The following is a 23153-nucleotide window of genomic DNA, read 5'->3' on the forward strand; positions in this document are numbered from 1 at the left end:
TGTACATGTGAAGGAATTGGTATGAGTTCTATGGACTCATCAACCCTCTCTGACTTCTCAATGATTTCTGGATTTATCCCATTCTGACACTCGAAGAACACAACATCTCTGCATCTAACAATTCTCTTCTTTTCTGGGTCCCATAATCTGTACCCAAATTCCTCATTTCCATACCCAAGGAAAATACATGGAATTGCTTTATCATCCAACTTGGATCTTTGCTCCTTTGAAATATGCACATATGCTTTGCATCCAAACACCCTTAGATGCGAGTATGAAATATTCTTCTTAGACCATACACTTTCTGGTATTTCAAACTTCAAAGGAACAGAGGGTGACCCGTTTATGAGATAGCAAGTTGTGCGAACTGCTTCTGCCCAAAACTGTTTTGGCAACTTTGTCATCTTCAACATGCATCTCACCTTTTCTACAATGGTGCGATTCATTCTCTCAGCCACACCATTGTGTTGTGGAGTTCCAGGCACTGTTTTGTCATGTCGAATTCCATATTTTACACAATATGCTTTAAACTCCTTGGAGGTATACTCTCCCTCGTTATCAGAGCGAAGACATTTCAGCTTATTGTCTGTCTCTCTTCCAACCATGACATGAAACTCTTGAAAGTAATTGAACACCTGGTCTTTTATTCTCATAAAATAAACCCACACCTTTCTAGACGCATCATCAATAAATGTTAAAAAATATCGATTGTCACCCAATGACTCCACTTCAAAAGGACCACACACATCAGAATAAATCAAGTCTAACACATTATGTTTTCTTTCTGATGTCTGACTAAAAAAGACTCGATGTTGCTTACCAAATGGGCAGTAGTCGCATAGATCCAGAACCTCATCTTTGGTTGAGGGGATGTGCAACTTCCTCACCAGAATTCGCAGCCCTTTCTCACTCATGTGGCCAAGGCGTTGATGCCACAGATTTAGAGAGCTTTCAGCTTGTACTGCATTCAGATCATCTTTGAGTACCTTCACATGTGTTCTGTACAATGAGTGCCACGACTTCCCTTTTGCTACAATCATTGATCCTTTGCTGAGTTTCCATTCACCACCACCAAGATAATGCTTGAATCCATTTTTGTCCAATGCATCACCTGATATCAAATTTAGACGCAAATCAGGAATATGCCGCACATCTTTCAGTGTTAACCGATGCCCCTGTTCTGTCTGCAAATAAATGTCAGCAATACCCACAATGCTTGAGTGACTAGTATTACCCATCTTCACTGTACCAAGATCTCCAGCCTTGTACGTGGTGAAGAACTCTTTATTCGGTGTAGCATGATAGCAAGCACCTGTATCAACTATCCACTCAACTCCTTGGTGATCTTCTACATGTAGATATTGTTCCTTTTCACAAGAAAGAATAACTACATCCTCTGCAGTTACTGTGGCTGTGGTATTTCTATTTTCATCATCTTTCTTCTGATTTTTGCCTTCATTCTGAAGTCTTTTCCAGGCTCTACAATTTTTCTTCATGTGACCTTCTTTACCACAGTGATAACATTCTCTTCCCTTAGATTTTGATCTGCCTCTGGACTTGCTATGGCCTCTTGATTGTTGTCGGTATTCAGCTCTTCCCCTGTTCTCTATGACAAGGGCCTATGCACTATTTGTATTAGTTGACTTCCTTCTTGTCTCCTCATTGAACAAGCTGCTAGTAACTATACTCATAGTAAGAACACCATTCGGAGCTGCATTACTAACTGTCACAACCAATGTCTCCCAACTGTCGGGCAATGATCCCAAGAGCAATAAAGCTTGCAACTCATCTTCTAAGGTCATCTCCATCACTGACAATTGATTAATCAAGCTCTGGAAATCATTTAAATGCTCACCAACACCTGCACCTTCTCTGAATTTCAGATTTACTAACTTTCGAATCAGAAACGCTTTGTTACCTGCTGTTTTCTGCTCATACAATGACTCCAACTTCTTCCACAACTCATGTGCACTCTTTTCACTTGCTACATGGTGGTACACGCTATCATCAAGCCACTGTCTGATTGTGCCAACTACTTTCCTGTTCAATTTTGTCCAATCACTGTCAGACATATCTTTTGGCTTCGCACTATCTCCTTCAACCGGCTCATACAAGTCTTTACAGTAAAGGATATCCTCCATCTTGGATTTCCAAATCTGCCAGTTATTATTTGTCTACCTGATCATTGTGTTATTGCCTTCCATCTCAACCTACAAAAGCACTCTTCAAAATAAACCTAACAGCTCTGATACCACTTGTTGGGAATTTTGAAATGAAGATTACTTTTATACTGTAATCTAGCAATGTGAGATGGGTAAATGCACAGGTTATCCAAGCCTAAAATAGAAGATCAAGCACAAAACAAAACAACACCAGATTTACGTGGAAAACCCTCTCAACCTGGAGGGTAAAAAACCACGGGGCCAACCAGCAAATTTCACTATAAGCAAAAACAGATACAAATGTTCTTCTCAACTTTAAACCCAAAGTTGAGGCATACAAACAGAGAAAACCAGATTCATTCAGACTTAAGCTAGTCTAGATATAAGATAACAAGAGATTGAAACCTGAAGGTGAAAATGTAAGAGATCTACTGCCTCCTTCTCTTCTTCTTGCTCTGTTTCTTCTCTTCTTTGCAGAATGACTTCTCTCTCTAGAAGTGATAGAATGAGCAGCATTCTTAGGGTTTTGCTTGTTTTATTAAATGTCTAATTGGGCTGGACCCAAAGGCCCAACATTATGGGTGAGTGAGATAACCAAGAGATATGGGTGTCATGCTTTATTTTTGCATTTGAAGAGGCAAGAATGTGATCATCTCGCACCATCAAATTACTCTATGGATTGTTTCCGTAATCGACTCTCGACAAGGGACCAAATTAGTAGGTATATGACAATTCCAAGTACACTCTGCGTTTTATGTTCAATGGAGGAAGAATCTATAGAATATTTATTTAGTGATTGCGCTTTTATGACTAAATCGTGGAGGTGGTTTGCTAATACTACGGGCTTGTTGAATTTTCCCCTTCATTGGAATCAAATCAAGGAATTTATGATTGGAAAAGATAAGAGATCTAAACACGTTTTTTTGTTAATGTCATGAAGTGTTACTTCGGGATGGTTGTGTATCAAACATGGATGGAATGAAACACTAGAGTCTTCTTAACGACTAAGAGAAACAATGTGCAAGTTTGGAACGATATCATTTTTTTATGGAAAACTCTAATACATACATGGAGGCATATTCTTATCACTCTGGAGAATTTGATGCTTTGTCTAGAATGAGGTATTATATTTGAAAAAGTCACTTATTTATGTTTGTATAAGGCGAGTTAGTGGATTTGTGTTATTTGTAGGTTGTATGTATTTATTTGTTTATTATTATTTTTTCTGTAAAATCAAACTAATGTTGGTCTAGTTTGATTCAAAAATTTATGTCAGTTTTTCTAATAATTTTATGGGGATGTTTAATGAAATGATAAATTTGCCGTTTTCAAAATAAAAAATGTGAGGAGTCAAATATTTTGTCTATAAAGACTTGTAATAATTATTTTGATATGAAGAAGAACAAATATAATGAGATTAAGATAAAAAAAGTACTGTCAATTTTTATAGTTTTTTTTACCATTTTGTTACCAACCAGTAGTGTGTTTGGATAATATATATATATATATATATATTCTTTTAAAAAAAATGCCCATATATATTAACTCAAAATTATTTATATCATTATAATGCATTATCAATTAAATAAAAAAGGCAATGGAGATATATATATATATATATATATATATATATATATATATATATATATATATATATATATATATATATATATATATATATATTCTTGTATGATACTAATGTATGGAATATTTGTTTGTTCTTTATGTATTTGCTTTTACTTTGATCAAAACCTACTCATTTCCCGAGTACTATAAGCTTGCGGATACAATAATGTGAGAACATGGAATAGGTTTCTTTAGTAAAAGATTTAAAGTTAATTACTATACAATTTGAAATTATTATTATTTGATTTGTTACTTTGTATTATTAAAAATACATGCATAAGAGAACAAATGTGTGGGTTCATTCTACTAAATGTCTTATTTAATATATGAAAGTATAATATCTCTTATTTATTTACTTTCAGAAACAATTCAATAATTAGAGTTACGGGAATTTGAAAAAAAAAAGTGGATTGGAAATATAAGAATATATATATATATATATATATATATATATATATATATATATTATAACGGATTAGACATCGTGGGTAACCTTTTTTTAAAATTAAAAAAGTAAATAGTGAATTAAATTGGAAAATTTTAGGAAATTATGAGTTAATTTTACATTTCTACCCGCAATATATTTTTTTCAGAATTGGTTCGGCCACTGAGCCCTAAAATAGATCCATTCGTATCGTCTTCCGGGGCGAAGCGATTCAAGTTATCTAAATAGGCAAGATCTTACGGTTAGACAAAAGTTTAACAATTTTAAATAATTTTATTTATACAAAAATTAACCTTTAAAGAAAAAATGGCATTGAATAAGTTGCTTATCATCAACTGTGGGTTGTTTAATAGGACAATCACACAAATGAAATGTAAATGTAAGTTATTACTTTAATGTTGAAATTGTTTTATAAGTTCAGATTTAGCCTATTTTATGATCATATATATTAAATAGCCAATTGTTTATTAAAACAAACAGAATTTGTTAGCCAAAAACATAGACAAGACTAAAAAAATAGTCATAGAAAACATCAAAATCATTCGCCCAATTTTACACGAGTTACAAAGATCAAATTGAACAAGTTTTTCAATTATCATACTTTTGTCCATTTATAAATGTGTGAAAACACGTCAGAACGCACCAAATTATGCCTAATATCCTTATTATTTGTCAAAAGAAATTAAAGTAAACGATTTAACTTTGATAACTTAAAAAGCTATTTGGCAAATTCAAGTACACTTCAAATAATTTAAAAATGAATCACATCTACATAGAAAAAGGATTAAAAAAGGTGTTTAATCGTGATTTATTCTAATGTTGAAACATGGGTGGATCTACTCATACTTTTGAGCGAATAATAAACTTTAAAGATCAAAAGAGATATGATGATGTCAAAAGAGAAGAAAAGGCAACTTTATTGAATAATAAAGGAAAGTTTACAGCGGGATCGGTTCTAAAAGTAGTGACAAGATATATAAATCTGAGCTGGTCATGATTTAATGCAATGGAATCTTTTTTTTTTAATTAAATTATTCTCAATTGAATTGAATATCCGATTTTGAATCTTCCCATTTAAAATATGATTATTGATATTAATATTATTTTTTTGATAAACATAACAAATGTTGGGTTTTTTTGTTATATAACAAATTAGTTATAATTTTTTTTGTTAGGTTATGTATGAGTTTTAAATAGGGCGATATAAGAGCTTGTCAAGCATGTTTGATTGTTATATTACGAAGAAAACTCGTTCCATTTTTTTATTTCATATGAAACGGTTATGAAAGTGTGGAGAGCATTTTAGATTAACTCGAAACTATTTTTGCATTTTTTTTATGAAGAACATTTCAACACATTAGCAATATGGTTCAAGACATGATATCATGTAAATTATTGTTTTATTTTAAGAGTTAAGTTGATGGGAAAATATCTTTATTAAATAATATGTTCCCATAATTGAATAATTTTAATTTAGTATGAAATTAATAAATTAAAATGATTGGCACCAACATATTATATAATAAAGATATTATCCATGCACCTCAAAGTCTTAATTTTTATGCTTATCTAGATAAACACTTTATTTTTAAATCACAATCCACCACATTTCATTTCATTTCATTTCATTTCATATAATAAATAAATAAGTATTGATTATCTAAATATCTAATATTTTATATAATTCAATTTCAAACTTCATTACTCAAAAATCTACATCACTCAAAACCCTAAAAACAAAGGTGGATGAGAGGAAATTTAATGAATCACAAACTTAAGGGTTTAATTCAACCATGAAATAAAACTTAGAACCTTTTATTCTTCTTTTATGAAAAGGAAATTTAGTATATAAATAGAAGACATATGTGGAAGGACTCATTGCACTTGTAAACTTTTAACCATTTCTTCTAATTCTTCTCACCAATGGGGAAATTGGTTCATTTGAGCTCGGTTGTATTGTTGGTAATTATGCTTCTCATGCCCACAGGTAACATCATTTATAGATTTTTTTATGGATTTCAACTATTTTTTATGCGATTTTCGCAAAATAATGAATTAATGAAATTTGTTTCAAATTTTTAAATAAAATAATAAAGATTGTACTTAATTATGTAAACCAACTATACTATTTTACTATTGTTCTTGATACATATTCAATTCTTACAAGACTTTGAACCATGTATTTATTCTTGTTATTTTTTTATTTCTTTTAACAATGGTTGCATGCATGTATGAAGAGATGATGGGTCCGATGGTGGTGGTGGAAGCTGGGAGGAAATGTGAATCGCAGAGCCACCGTTTTAAGGGGACGTGCTTTAGGCAGGGAAATTGTGCTGCTATTTGTCAAACCGAGGGTTTTCACGGAGGACACTGCAGAGGTTTTCGTCGTCGATGCTTTTGCACCAAACATTGTTAAGCCCTTTAAGGACAAGTTCTTGTCTTTTAACCATGTACGATTTCTCCCCATTTATCTCATTGGAATAATAATTAAGAGGAGAAACTAAATAAAGAGTTGTATGGTTTGTTATTTAATTTCCTTTTATTTCTTTAGATTGAGCTTACCAATCTTGATTTTATGATGTATTTGAGTTTAAACCAATCAATCAAGTCCTTATTTGAAGAAAGAATATAAGACTATAAATAAGAGATCAAATAACTCTCTTGACTGACTTTGAAAGGCATGGTTATTATTATTATTTTGTATTAAGGCAGAAAAATGAAATATTTTCGCCTCATAACTTAATTTTTTTATTTTAAATGGTTGCAAAAGTAGAAATGAGTCAAGATAAAATGAAATAACCCAAACTTTTATCCTGGTGAAACGGAGTGGAGATAGGTTGAGGCACGAGCAGACTAATCAAGGTGTGGCTCTTGCCTAGTTAGATGGTTCAGAGCTCAACTAGGAAGTCAAAGGTCACGGGTTCAAGTCCTAGTTCTGTTCTTCGGCTATCTGCATTCAAGTTATCGAAGACCAATAGATATTTAACGAGATTACATCAACAAGCTATGACAAATCCGATTAAGAAGTTTTTTTATAATAGTTATTTGAGTAATTTTTTACAATTTATTGGTATTTGTTATCTATTCATTTGTGTTTATTTATTTATATATATAAATAATATTTTAGATTAATCTACATGTCACAACCATTTAACAATATTAATAATCATATTAGTTACCTAGTAATTACTTTCTTAGTTTGATATTATTGTAAATCATACTCTTGGTTGTATTTGTTTCAATTACATATAATTATTTGTTTTTTAAGACTATTTTTTATAATTCTTTCACTTTAATTTCTGGATCCACATATCTAAATAAATCGATAATTCTGGGCCTTCCAAAAATGACTATATATTAAGGCTTTCTTTTAACTTAAGGCCTTACTATTATTCTCCAGAATCTCCACTTCCTCTACCCATTAATTATATATATATTCTTGTAAGTAAATAAACTAATATTAATATTAAAAATATATTTTTTTTCTAATTTATTTATTTGGTATGGTTTATTTAATTAGTCGATTTATTTATATTTATTAGTTTTCATTTATTTAAATAGTTCGAAATTTAATTATTTTTAAAATTCGGTTAATAACGATTCTCCTTTTAAATTAATTATTTATTTTAATAATGTACATTGAGTCAGAATATTATAAAGTTTTACAAACTAATTCGGTTGGCTCAAAATTTATTTAAAATTATAAATTAGGGGTAAAAATTAGAGTATGTAGATGTAATTATATAAAATAACTTAATTAGTGTGATAGTTAAAACAAAGTCAAGGATTAACCAAATCCTAGTAGTATAATCACATTAATTAAGATTACATGATCAAATTTCCAATTCACTGTCAAAATAAGAACATTCACATCCGAGAGCTTATCTTTGAACTTTGACCTCATGAACTAACAATTCCATTTTCTTTTAATGTTCTAAATAATCTGTTGCATTTTTCTAATATTTGATGCACACTTTTGATGTTTGATGTTTGTTTTTGTTAATGTTCATGATTTGTTGGTGAACCATAGAAATTTTCGATTAACTCTACATTAAATTAAGTTATTTATCAATGCGATCTAATAAATTCAAAAACGAATATTTTTAATTTATTATGAAATTAATAGTTTTATTAATATCTGTATTTAAATTAAATACCATATTTCATATCATAGATCAAATAGAAGCTAGACCCTATCATCTAAATAGTTTATTTCTAAAGTATTTTATAAATATTTACATAATCAGTTCTTTTTTCTAATTAAAAAATTGTATATAAATAGTTGATGATCGAGAAGATCTCATTCTAGACGAAAAATCTCGTATCATTTTTCTTTTTCTTCTCCTTATACTCTCAATGGAGCAGTGGTTGCGTCTGAGTTCATTTGTATTGTTATGTGTTATGTTTCTCATGTCGCCTACAGGTGAATATTAATTTTTATTAGTAAAAATAGTAATGTTATAATTGGTCATTAATGATTTCTTCCATATAGAGAAGATGAGTTCGACGATGGTGGTGGAAGCGAGGGAATGCGAATCGAAGAGCCAACGTTTTAGTGGACTGTGCTTAAGTAACAAAAATTGTGCCAACATTTGTTCGCTTGAGAATTTTACAGGAGGAAATTGCCATGGTATTCTAATGACATGTTATTGCAGCAAAGATTGTGAAACTAAAAATTTATCTATACATGAATAAGTTCTTGGACAAGTTATTATCTTTTGATCATTCAGAATGGATTCTCTACACTTCTGTCATTCAAATAATTAAGAGAAGAAAATAAATAAAGGGATGTGTTTTTTTATTTAATTTCATTTTCTTAGTTTAGATTGAACTTAGTTACCAATCATGATTATAATGTATTTGAGTTTAAGAATGCATACGGTGGAGGCACTATTAGGCCTCCCTTGGTATATTTTTTTTTTTATGTATTTTAAAATATCCCACATCTATAAGTTTTGTTTACTTAGTAGATATATATTATTGTTTTTTATTTATAAATAATTTAACTCCTATATATAAATAAAAAAATTAGAAGAAAAAAAATTGTCTTTGATGTATAGGGTTGGCTTAAACATGTGGGTAGTTTGATGAACTTTACCAATTATTTTTGGATAGTCAATTCTTATATTGGGGTTTTTTAAAAATTCATATGTTATCCATACACAAATAATAAATAAAATTTAATAATTGCAAGTAATATAATTGTTAACGTGTTCACATTCAACACATGATTCTAACTCGTACAATTTAAGGAAGTTATATATGCGAAGAATAAAGTTTGAATTCAGTTTGTTGCGAATTTGAAGAAATTATATATAAAAAAAAAAAGAATAGGGAATTGATTGTGTTATATGAAAGTTTGGTAGTTTATTTCAAAAAATTATTTTATTAAAATTAATTTGATACGATATAAAATGAATTTTATAATATTCATATAGAGTAAGGTGTTTTTCATGAAGTATATTATTTTTTTCAAAATCTTTGTATTTTGTTTAAAATAAATATGGTAGTTTTAAACAGAAATTTTTTAAAAATAAAATTGGTTTACAAAAGTATATAAGTAATGTTATATTGTTAATGATAATGTAAGGTTATGGAATTGTGCGCCATAACAATTTGTATCCATGCAAGTATAAATGAGTATAAATAACCTGTGGATTAAAATTTTACTTGTAAATTATATATATCCATACACAATTATAAATAAAATTTAATAATCACAATTAATTTAATTTAATTTAATTGTTAAAGTGTTCATATTAGTTATTTGAATTTTTAAAAAATGTGAATAAATATTTGAATGAATTATATGTGATGATTTTTATTTCAAATGATTATATCGTTTTTTAATGTGAATTTTACACGTTAAAGAATACTCATTTTAGCAATTACATGATAATAATAGTCTAATTCATCTATTTCTTGAGAATCTAACATCGTTAGGATTATTCTATTTTAAACATAAATCGATCACCGAGTTTTAACAAAAATACGACGAGTCAATAACTTGAAGAACACTCAATTGAATAAAAACTCAAAATAAAAACTCACTTAAGTGAAAAATTCGAAGAACACTGAAGAAAACAAAAAAAAACGTTTCAAATTCTAGATAAATAATTAAACGAGATATATAAAGAGTTATTACATGATGGATATATACCTGAAAATTAAACTACTATAATAAATTTATTAATTGATAATTCATTCAACAGTTGATATTACTATACTCTTATAACATTTCTAAACTCTTGACATTTTTAGACTCTTCACTGTCAATCTTATACATTGAAATTTGATCTTATTCATTGACATTAAATTTCACAAAACAATTGGTATTAATTTATATTTATTAAGATTAAATTACATTTAATTTATTTATTCGAATTCTCATTTCCATTTAATTAATAAAATTATCTTAATCATATTTAGTGCAAATAAAGATAGTTTATTTTATTATTAAATATTATATATGATAACTTTTACTATAATTGTTTTTTCTGAAATTATAATATTATTTGTTTTAGCCCATTTAAATTTTCTTTTCAATAGCATCTTCTTAATTTTCAAATCAATATTAAAACTAATATATATTTGATTGAATCTAAAGTATCAAATACATACACACTAGAACTCTCTTTTTTAAATCAAACATTCTTAATTTAGAAAATATCAGATCAATGTTCTTCGTCCCATTTTACAAGATTTCAATATGATCAACCATGTAAACAAGTGCACACATTTGAAATTGAAAATAGCAACAAAACAAAGTGTTAACAACGACAGTAGCTTGACACTATAGCTTCGTCGCTAATCCTCATTATTCATCGCTGAAGTAATGCTTTGAGAAATGTAATCGAATTTATATTTTTTATTTTGAAAGATGGTAACGATTCTTAACAATTATTTCATGTTTAATCGCGACAATTTTAGTAATTTTAATTTTTTATCGTCATATTAATGTCACATTTTATGGTTGTAATGCATACATATTATTATAGTAATTTATAATATTAATTTTTTAATTTGAGTTTTTATATAAATACATTAAAATTAGCCGAGTTTTTATTTTTATTTTCAAACGTTTTAAACGATTTTAAATAATCTATTTGGTGTTTAATCGCGACAGTTTTCGCATTGTTGACTCATTATCGTTGTGTTATTGAAAATAAATTTATATTGATATTTTTTTTTATAATATTGCACCTTCCTAGTTTCAAATTATATATCAAATATAAAGATCATCTAAATACTTTATTTCTAACTAAAGTATTTTATAAATATTTATAGAATCAATTCTTTTTTTTTGTTTAGCTAAAAATAATTGTATATAAATAGCTGAAGATGGAGAATGTCTCATTGCACTTGTAGACTACAATTCTTTCATTTTCTTCAATGGAGCAATGCTTATTTGTATTGTTAATAGTTATGGTTCTCATGCCTACAGGTTAATATTATATTTTATTAATAAAATTAGTAATGTTTCTAATTGGTCATTAAAGATTGCATGAAGTTGATCTATGTCGGGATTTACTGGATTTATGTTTAGTTGTATTTTTTTTTTAATTGTTACCTATTAAACTTTTATGAATCCAAATGTTTTCAAACATATAATATTTTAAGTCTATTGGTATTAAGCTAAACATATTTTTATTTATATTTAAATTGGTTAAATGTTATAATAATTTTTAATACATTTTAGGTTTACACTTTGTTATAGTAGTTTTTCTATAAAAAAAAATTTGTAGGGAGTTTGGGGAGGGAGTGGGCCTTAGTTGACTGCCCAGATTGTACTGCCCCAGAGCCGGTCCTGGCAATAGGCGAAGATCAGGCTCCAGAGCCGGCTCCGGCCATAGGAGACGATCAGGCTCCAGAGCCGGCTCTGGCCATAGGAGACGATCAGGCCCCAGAGCCTGCCCCGGCCATAGGCGACTGCCCAGATTGCGCCCCCCCAAAGCCTGCCCCGGTCACGGCCACTAGGAGATGTGAATCGAAGAGCAACCGTTTTAAGGGAATTTGTGTTGTTGAGATGAATTGTGCTTCTGTTTGCGAGACAGAGGGTTTTCATGGAGGAAACTGTAGAGGTTTTCGTCAAAGATGTTTTTGTAGCAAAGATTGTTAAACTATATTTATTTCTTCAAATTATGTTGTGAATTTATACTCACCTTAATAAGTTATTGTCTTTAAACAATTTAAGGCGTGAGCAAATAAATACAGGATTGTATTGTTTGTTATTTAATTTCATTTTATTCATTTATATTAATTAAGCTTACTAATCTTGATTATAATGTAATTGAGCTTAAATCAATCATGTCCTTATATTAATTAAACTATATTTATTTCTTCAAATTATGTTGTGAATTTATACTCACCTTAATAAGTTATTGTCTTTAAACAATTTAAGGCGTGAGCAAATAAATACAGGATTGTATTGTTTGTTATTTAATTTCATTTTATTCATTTATATTAATTAAGCTTACTAATCTTGATTATAATGTAATTGAGCTTAAATCAATCATGTCCTTATATTAATTAAACTATATTTATTTCTTCAAATTATGTTGTGAATTTATACTCACCTTAATAAGTTATTGTCTTTAAACAATTTAAGGCGTGAGCAAATAAATACAGGATTGTATTGTTTGTTATTTAATTTCATTTTATTCATTTATATTAATTAAGCTTACTAATCTTGATTATAATGTAATTGAGCTTAAATCAATCATGTCCTTATTTGAAGAAAATATTAGAATACATAATTTTTATGAACCGGATAATCCAGCCATCATGTTCAAGTGGTAAAGTTTTTATAAAATATATATCGATATACAAAATTATAAATAAAATTCAACAATAATGAGTATTCAAATAGTTAAATTGTTCGTATTTCACCCGAGACTAAGTTTTGAATCTCAGCTTGTGCAAATTGAAGAGAGTTATATATATATATATATGAATAGTTTATTTCGAATTGTTATATATTTATTTATTAAATCGAATTTGACACAATAGAGGTTAAACAATTTATTTTTTTATTTGAAAAAGAGTTTCAACATATTCATATAGTATTATTGCTAAAATATATCATATTTCTCTTTAAAATCTTCGTATTTTATTTACAAATAAATTTAGTAGTACTGAAAAATCAAAATAAATACATTAGTTTTCAAGATCATATCAGTCGTATTATATTATTAATAGTTAATATAAAGTCACCGGATCGTGAATTTAATATTTTGCACCAAAAATGGTTAAACTTTATCTTTATTTCTCCATTTATCTTATTCAAATAATTAATAGGTGAAAATAAATTAAAGGGTTGTATGGTTTGTTATTTAATTTTATGATATATTTGAGTTTAATCAAGTCCTTCATTGAAGAAATGATAAGAATTAATTATATTTTTAATTAGATATTCAAAGGTTTAACCATACTGTCATAAGCATTATTAAAAAATCAAATACATCATAAACAAACAAATCATAAGCATAATTAAAAATGCACACTACTTATAGTTTTTTAACTAAAAATACTAGCATGGCACCACAATGTCATGGTTCACGTTTTTATTAAAACGTTTTGGGTAGAAATTTTTATACACCATATATACTTACACCTGTTTTTCAAAAAAGAAAGAAAAACAATTGTTTTGATTCACTGCAATTCAAATGAAAAAATAGTTAAATTTTATTTAAAAAAAATAAATTAAGTAAAAATTTAAAACATAATTTGCTTTCCATTAAGACACCACACTAAAATAAATTATAAATTCCTCCACGCTTAAAAACACTTTCACCAACGCTTAAAAGCGTTTCCAAAGATATCGCCGACGCTTAAACTTGCGTCGCTATAAGGTGAGTCGGCGTATGTTCAGTGACGCATAAATACGAGTCGGTAAAATTAAATTAAACGCCGCCAAAAAACATAATTTTCGAATTAGTTTTAGCCCACAATTTTCAGGCTTTATTTTTTTAAGCTATTATATTTAAATTTTGTTTCAGTTATTATTTTGAATATCATTATCAATTGTTTTCAAATTTAAAAAAAATTCTAAATGTATAAAATACTAAATATTAAAATACAAATTTTAATTAATAATATTAAAGCAATAAAAACAATCCTAGAATTTTCTCCGTTGCACATACACAATCTATAGGTATAATATTGAAAGAATCAATACTTTTAAAAACAAATATATAGCACTTTATTCTTCTACAAATCACATAAATAAAATGAAAAGAAGAAAATAAATTCAATCACTTTATTTTCTTTATCCAAATAAATCTCAAGAAAATTATATAAATATGTACTCAAAAGTGTTAAGAGTTCTTTACAAGAAATGATCTTGCAATAAAATCTCATAATCTCCACTAATGTTTAATAATACAATACCACTATTACCATTCATAGTTATAATAAACTAGATTCATCATTATTTGATACCAAACATAGATATGTATCATAATAATATATTTAAATTCACACTACAATTACCTGAATAAAGAATGATGCACATAGTTTCAGAAAAGATAAAACCTTATATTAAAGTCAAATACATTATTTTAGAATAATGAAAAATAGAAAAGTTAAAAAAAAAAATACTTTTTAATGAATAAATTAATATATATTTTTAGAGATATAACTTGGTTATAAGACACTTCTATTCATATTAACAACTTATAAAAATTGATTTTGTAAGCGAACAATAGTAGAATATGAATTAAAACCTCTATCATAAGACCCTTTTTTAGGCATAACCATCTCTTTAATTTTATATTTACATCATTTACTTATTAGTATGTTTTAATGGACTTCCTCATTACTAATAACACCCTTACTCATTCCATTATAATATTTTTTTATTTATAAAATGCATTCTACCTTTATATTAATTCTACAATGTAAAAGTAAAAAAATCTTGACAACTTTGCGGAGATGTAACACACAATTTCAAATGCAATTTAACACAAACTTATCTAGAGGGATATGTACACATCCCTTCGATTACATTGTTCTATCTATGATAAAAACCTGCAAAATGAATAAAATTATTATTTGAATGAAATATTCAAAAAAAATATTTGTAGGTATTGGCTTCACTGCAATAACCTCTGTCTACAAGTGTATAAACTCATTAATTAATCATCTACATGATAAGAAGTGAATATCCCCAGCCTTCTTGAAAGGTCCTGGGTTCGAGCTCGTCAGGTGACAAGTTCTGCGTCTAGTTAAGTGTGTTTGTGGACTATGTGCTTAACCTATTTGTAGCCACATTTTTTTATAAACTCTTTAATTATAGAAGAAGAAAATAGATTTTCACTAAGAAATTGATTACAACCTAAAGAATTAGGAAAACAAAAGAGAGCTCAATTTGCATGTAACATGAATGTAAGAAAACAAAAAGATGTCTTGCAATGGAATGCACAACCAATCTGAAAATTTGTAAGGCATAAATAAAAAACAATAATTATAAGAGAATGAGCCTTTTCTCTATCATCTGGTTAAAGGAAACTTCTAATTGAACTTAGTATATAACATGAATAAAACTAACAACCAACTATATTTATATAGCTTTTCATATTTAGCTCACATGGTACTAGACATGAAAGTAAGAACAAATTGGAAGAATAATATTCTACTCCAAATCACATTGAATCTTAATTACCAAATTAGTTTTGACGTCGTAAAGGCATTGCATTTGTACCAGCTTTTCTATTTTGTATCCCTAAAAATAATATAAAATAATAATATCCCTATTTTAGAGAATCAAAATATAAATTATTCTACACCAGCTTCCTTATCTTTATCCATATATCATTTAAATATTCATTAAAACAGCCAATTTTTCAACCACCTCAACCACTTAATTACTTATTCATATATATATTTAAATATTCATTAAAACAAACAAATTCTCAACCACCTCAACCACTTAATTTATTTATAACCCTTAAATATTTATTCATAACTTGTCAACCACCTTAAGAACCTAAAATATATATAAGAACACATTCCCATAAAGAAATGACTTCTTTCACTTTAAAAGAAAATTCTGATTTGTACCAAAATGGCGGAGAAAAACAATGGTGGGATTGTTAGAAATGAAAAAAGAAATGGCGGGACAGTTAGCCATGAAAGAGAAAATATATTATTTTATTATTTAGGAATGCTACAGTAATCCCTAAATATAAAGATTCACTGTTCATCCTCCCTAAAAAATTATAAGGATAGGGAATTTGATAAAACATTTTTTTTACAACTTTTATATTATTTATCTTCATAATAGAACACATTTTAAGGATTCTGCTATAAATGCCTTGAAGTTAAGAAACTTTCTCAAATGCCTTTTTTTCTTCTGATAATATGAAATTTGTTGATCTCAAAACATTTAGAGCTCTATGTATGATGAATAATAATAATAAAAAAACACACATAAAAAGATAAGCCCATCCAACTGGTGTATGTAAATACACCATTTTGCTTTTTTATGGAGATTTGGTAAGAATTGCAAACGGATTGTCACACTCAAGTGAAAAAAACTCACTTAGACGTATGTATACAACTAGTTCACTTAAACATATTTACTAATAAATGTCATTTAAACGTATGTACTATCAAAAATTGACTCATTTAGCCTCTTTTAGTAACCATGGTTAACTTTTATTTTTAAATTTATATATTTATTAATTAAATATTAATATATTTTCTCTCTCCTTCCTCTTCATTTATTATTTCATTTATTACTAATAAATGAATCTCTATTTTTATCTTTTTTATAATTTTTTTTTATTTCTATATGAATATTTATGATTGATTATTTTAATTTTATTATATATATATATATATATGAGCATTCATTATTAATTTTTAACTCTATATTTCTTCTTTTTTTAATATATTTTTTTATATTCACATTAATTATTAATTATTTTAAAATTGTTTGATCCCAATAATTGAATATAACAATGAAAATTCTTTCAACAACAAAAATCCTTCAACACAAAAATAAATTAATTAAGAATTAAGAATTGAATAATAATAAAAACTCATTCATCAAACACTAAAAGAGTAATAATCAAATATTAAACAAAACAATTCATTTACTACTAATATAAGTCCTGAATAAAACTTATTAATTTTATTTTTATTTATATTAAACTAAATAAGAAAAAACATTTTTTCATTTTTATTATATTAAATTAAATAAGAAAAAACCTTTAAAAAATATTACAGTTAAACATAAATAAGTTGTTAAATTTAAAAAAAAAATGAGAATTTAAGAAATATGAGAAATAAAAACTAATAAAAAAAAAGATGAAATATAAAATAGAAATTAATATTAAAATAATAAAAAAATTTAAGAATAAAATAAATTACCTAGTATAATTAATGAAAAAGAAGGAGAGAGAAAATATATTAATATTTAATTAATAAATATATAAATTTAAAAATAAAAGTTAATCATGATTATTAAAAGAGGCTAAATGAACCAATTTTTGATAGTACATATGTTTAAATGATCTCTTATTAGTACATACGTCTAAGTGAGCTAGTTGTATAAGTACATATGTCGAAGTGAGTTTTTTTCCGGTGAAAAAATGTATATCAAGATTTATTAGCATATAATAACGACACTAAATATATGGTCCCAAGAATTTGGGTCATTAAACACTTTATCTTAGCAATATTTAGTGTAGGTTAATATAGTTTGTTTTATTATTAAATATTATAAGAGATAATTTTTCTATAATTGTTTTTTCTGAAATTATAATATTATTTGTTTTAGAGTCCATTTTTCTTTTACCCAACTATTGCCATTTCACTAACTATTTTAATTATTTTTTATTTAAAAAAAACTAGTATTACACCCACACTGTCCATATATTATTAAAGTTTACCTAGTGTCCAATGCAATATATATATATATATATATATATATATATATATATATATATATATATATATATATATATATATATATATATATATATATATTGAGAAATGATAGTGTTGATAAAAAGTTGAAAAAATCTATATTATTCGAGTGTCAATTTCATCATTCTCATCAAGTTTCTTAGTAATATTTTTTTTTTAAAATGACTTAAAGGTTGATTATTTGTTTACACAATTTATATTATATTGTTAAATAATAAGTTTATTATTTACTATTTCTAAAAATTCGCATGTTTGATAAATGTAATTAAGAAATGGGCATACAAGATATCAAACTTTTTATCTTTTATTTTGAAAGATGGTACACGATTCATTTTCTCGTAAATTGTAATGTCAGTTTTTTATCGTCATAGTATTTTAACCTTGTAACACATATATATATTTCATTATATATGATAATTTATAATATTAATTTTGTAACTTGATTGTTTTACATAAATACACTCAAATTAAACGATTTTAAATAATTTGTTTGACAATTTTCGTGTTGTTAGACTCATTATCATAGTGTTAATAAAAATGAGTCTATATTAATATTTTTTTTTTTATAAAATTGCACCTTCCTAGTTTCATATTATAGATCAAACATAAAGATCATCTAAATATTTTATTTCTAAAGTATTTTATAAATATTTACATAATCAATTCTTCTTTATGTTTAGTTTAAAAAATTTGTATATAAATAGCTGAAGATGGAGAAGGCCTCATTGCACAATTATTTCATTTTCTTCTTTTCTCTATTCGCAATGAAGCATGCATACTTATTTGTATTGTTAATAGTTATGGTTCTCATGCCTACAGGTGAATATTATATTTTACTAATAAAATTAGTAATGTTTCTAATGGTCATTAATGATTACATGCAGCTGATCTATGTATGATTGTACGGGATTTAAGTTTAGTTTTAAAAAAAATATACTTATTACAAATAAAACACATATTTATTAGGAGTTAAGTAAAATATAAAATTTCTCATTTGTATTGGACTTTTAATGTTGTAGGTTTGATTTATTTTAATCAAAGTTAGAATTTGTCTACTTTTAATCTTACCTTATTTTGGATTCTTCAATACTTTTGAGTTTTTTTAATAAAATAGTATTAAGCTAGTTTCCAAAACAAATTTAAAAACAAAAATAATTATAAAAAAAAAATAGTATTTTTATTTACGTTTACATTAAAAGTTGAAGTTCCATATTTATTTCGTCTTAATGCATACCTGCATAAATGATGGGTTCAAAATAGTTCTTATTTTTTTGAGTTATATTTTATGTTATTTTTCAATGGGTAAAATTTTATAATTATATTATGTAATAAGTCTTAAGTTTAAACCTTGTTAGGTTAGTTTTTTTCTTTCTAAAAGAACACATTTGTAGGGAGTCTGGGGAGGGGATTGGCCCTAGGGGGCGGCTGCTCAGATTGCCTCACCCCAGAGGCGGCCCCGGCCTTAGGCGGCTGCCCAGATTGCCTCACCCCAGAGGCAGCCCCGGCCTTAGGAGGATGCCCAGATTGTCCCACCCAAGAGGCAGCCCCGGCCTTAGGCGGATGCCCAGATTGCCCAAACCAAGAGGCGGCCCCGGCCTTAGGTGGCTGCCCAAATTGTCCCACCCCAGAGGCGGCCCCAGCCTTAGTCGAATGCCCAGATTGTCCCACCCCAGAGTCGGCCCCAGCCTTAGGCGGTTGCCCAGATTGTCCCACCCCAGAGGCGGCCCCGGCCTTAGGTGGCTGCCCAGATTGTCCCGCCCCAGAGGCTGCCCCGGCCTTAGGGTCGCCGGCCTTAGGCGGCTGCCCAGATTGCCTCATCCCAGAGTCGGCCCCCGCCCCAAACACGAGGATATGTGAATCGGAGAGCAAGCGTTTTAGGGGAACTTGTTTTATTGAGAGTAACTGTGCTTCAGTTTGCCAGATAGAGGGTTTTCAAGGAGGAAACTGCAGAGGTGCTCGCCGCAAATGCTTTTGTACCAAAGATTGTTAAACTATATAGAGAATTCATACTCGCCTTAATAAGTTCTTGTCTTTAAACCATTAAACCATTCAAGGCGTGAGAAAATAAACAAAGGATGGTATGGTTTACTATTTAATTTCCCCTTCTTCCTAAATTTATATTATGCTTACTAATCTTATTATGATGTATTCGAATTTAAATCAATCTAATACAACCATTCATTCAAGTTTTTTATATGGTAAAATTCTTATAAAATATATATCCATACACAAAATTTAAAATAAAATTTTACAATTGAACTAATATTCATTTTACACTAAGACTAAGTTTTGAATTTTAGCCACAGTGCGAATTTAAGAGAGAGATTTGAAAAATTATAAAAAGATAAATGGGAGATGTGCGGTGGTATATCTATGTTGAATAGTTTATTTCAAATTGTAATATATCCTTTACTAATTCGAATTTGACACAATAAAGGTTAAACAATTGTTTTTATACTTGAAAATGACTTTTAAAGTTAAAAGAGATAAGTGTTATTGATAAAATATATCAATTTTTCTCATTAAAATTTTCATATTTTATTTAAAAATAAATTTAGTTGGTTAAAACTGAAAAATCTAAAGAAATACATTAATTTACACGATTATATAAGTTGTGTTATATTGTTAATGGCTAATATAAAGTCACCCGATCGTGCACTTATAACAACTTGGATCTTCATGTGAATTTAAATGAGTACGGTAACTTGTTTATCAATATAAATGAGAACGGGTAGCTACTTCGATCTTAAAATGTTTTCACTGAAAAATATTTGGACCAAAAATTGTTAAACTCTATCTATGTTTCTTATTGAACAAGTCTTTTTACCTTTAACCATGTATGACTTCTCTCCATGTCACAACTTTGTTTAAATGAAGTTATAAGCATGCATGTGAAAACAAAATAATTGTATTTGAGAAAAAAAAATCTTAAATACAAAATTTCTAATTTAAAAAACAACACCTTACTTACACCTGTTACCAAAAAAGAAAGAAAAATAATTGTATTTAAGGGTTCATTGCAATTCAAATGAAAAAACCACTGTAGAAAATAGTGTTAGTGAAAACTAGAATGTTTTGAGCTTGGATTGTATTTATTTGAGTTATTATTTCTGTAAATAATTTTATCTTTATGCTTGTTTATGATTTTAAATTAATTTTATATATAATTATCCGTATAAATAATAATTATATATAAATAAGGGATCCACATGTTAATTGACATTATTGAAATCATAAAGAAATACTCTTAGAGTGTGTTTGACGAGGGGAATTGGAATTTGCATTAAAATTCTAATTTCAATTCAACGAGAATTTACATTAAATTACCATTCAATTCCTATGTTTGGGAAAATTATAGAATTGTAATTCAATTCCAATTCTTATGTTTGGGAAAAGGATAAAATTGTAATTCAATTCCAATTTTTATGTTTGTAAAATAAAATATCGGTTCAAAATGTTAATTTCTTAAATATGTTTTCACATTTTTGTCACGTTTAATACATTTTTGACATGTTTAACACATTTAACACGTTTTTGACATGTTTAACACGTTTAACACGTTTTTGACATGTTTAACACGTTCAACACATTTTTAGCACGTTTAACATATTTGACAAGTTTTTAACACGTTTTTGGCATGTTTAATACATTTTTGGCACACATTTAACACATTTTGGCACGTTAACAAGTTTTGACGTGTTTAACGGCACATTTAACACGTTTTTCACATGTTTAACGGGACGTTTAACATGTTTTTTTACGTTGATTTTCATTATAGTCGAACACGTTTTTGGCACGTTTAACACGTTTTTGACATGTTTAACACGTTTTTAATATGTTTAACACGTTCAACACGCTTTTACATGTTTAACACATTTTTCACGTTTTTGGCGCGTTTAAACACATTTAACACGCTTTTGACATGATTAACACGTTTTCACACTGAAAACACATTTTCACACGTTTAACATGTTTTTCACGTTTTTGGCACATTTAACATGTTTTTGACATTTTTAATACGTTTAATATGTTTTTCACACGTTTTGATAAGTTACTGATTTTTAATACCAAAACGTGTTAAACGTGTCAAACACGTGAAAAACATGTTAAATGTGTCAAAAATATGTTTAACATGCCAAAAACATGATAAACGTGTCAAAAACGTGAAAACATGTTTAACATATCAAAAATGTGTTAAAAGTGCCAAATAAGTAAAAAACTTGTTAAACGTGCCAAAACGTGAAAAACGTGTTAAACGTGTCAAAACGTGTTAAATGTGTTAAAATGTGTCAAATGTGTTAAAAACATAAAAAAATATGTGAAACGTGTCAACAACTTGTTAAACATGCCAAAAATATGATATGCATGTTTAATGTGTTAAAAACGTTTTAAACGTGTTAAAAACATGAAAATGTTTCAAAAACGTGTTAAACGTGCCAAATATGTGAAAAACTTGTTAAACGTGCCAAAATTTGAAAAACATGTTAAACGTGTCAAAAATATGGTAAACGTGTCAAAACGTAAAAAAGTGTTAAACGTGCCAAAAACATGATAAACGTGTTTAATATGTTAAAAACGTGTTAAACGTGTCAAAAACGTGAAAACGTGTTAAATGTCAAAAACGTATTAAATATGTTGAATATATGAAAAACTTGTTAAACGTGCCAAAACGTGCAAAATGTGCCAAAATGTGAAAAACGTGTTAAACGTGTCAAAAGCGTGTTATACGTGTCAAAAACGTGAAAATCGTGTTAAACGTGTTAAATGTGTCAAAACGTGTTAAAGGTGCCAAAAACGTGTTAAACGTATCAAATATGTGTTAAACGTGGCAAAAATATGAAAATATATTAAACGTGTGAAAAACGTGTTAAACGTGTTTAAAATGTGAAAATGTGTTAAACGTGACATAAACGTGATAAACGTGTTTACTGTGTGAAAAAACATATTAAACATGTCAAAAACGTGAAAAACGTATTAATTTGGAATTA

At 27.6% G+C, this 23153-nt stretch overlaps 2 protein-coding genes across 2 annotated transcripts; one reads left to right on the forward strand and one right to left on the reverse strand.

Annotated features, from left to right (window-relative positions):
* The first annotated feature begins 6099 nt into the window (after positions 1–6099).
* On the forward strand, positions 6100–6765 carry LOC124942361 (defensin Ec-AMP-D2). The gene is made up of 2 exons (XM_047482847.1): positions 6100–6220; positions 6471–6765. The coding sequence occupies exons 1-2, from the start codon at positions 6157–6159 to the stop codon at positions 6647–6649; spliced, it is 243 nt and encodes an 80-aa protein (XP_047338803.1). The 5' UTR covers positions 6100–6156; the 3' UTR covers positions 6650–6765.
* Positions 6766–19536: 12771 nt separating this feature from the next.
* Positions 19537–19983, reverse strand: LOC124943063 (paraneoplastic antigen Ma6E-like). Its single transcript, XM_047483628.1, has one exon. The coding sequence runs from the start codon at positions 19981–19983 to the stop codon at positions 19537–19539; it is 447 nt and encodes a 148-aa protein (XP_047339584.1).
* Positions 19984–23153: the final 3170 nt, after the last annotated feature.

Source organism: Impatiens glandulifera, chromosome 6 (assembly GCF_907164915.1).
Source record: "Impatiens glandulifera chromosome 6, dImpGla2.1, whole genome shotgun sequence".
Classification (NCBI taxonomy): domain Eukaryota; kingdom Viridiplantae; phylum Streptophyta; class Magnoliopsida; order Ericales; family Balsaminaceae; genus Impatiens; species Impatiens glandulifera.

Coding starts and splice junctions, on each gene's coding strand:
- LOC124942361 (XM_047482847.1), top strand. CDS start 6,157: ATGGGGAAATTGGTTCATTTGAGCTCGGTTGTATTGTTGGTAATTATG. Junction 6,221..6,470: donor TATGCTTCTCATGCCCACAG/GTAACATCATTT, acceptor GCATGTATGAAG/AGATGATGGGTCCGATGGTG.
- LOC124943063 (XM_047483628.1), bottom strand. CDS start 19,983: ATGAGGCAATCTGGGCAGCCGCCTAAGGCCGGCGACCCTAAGGCCGGG.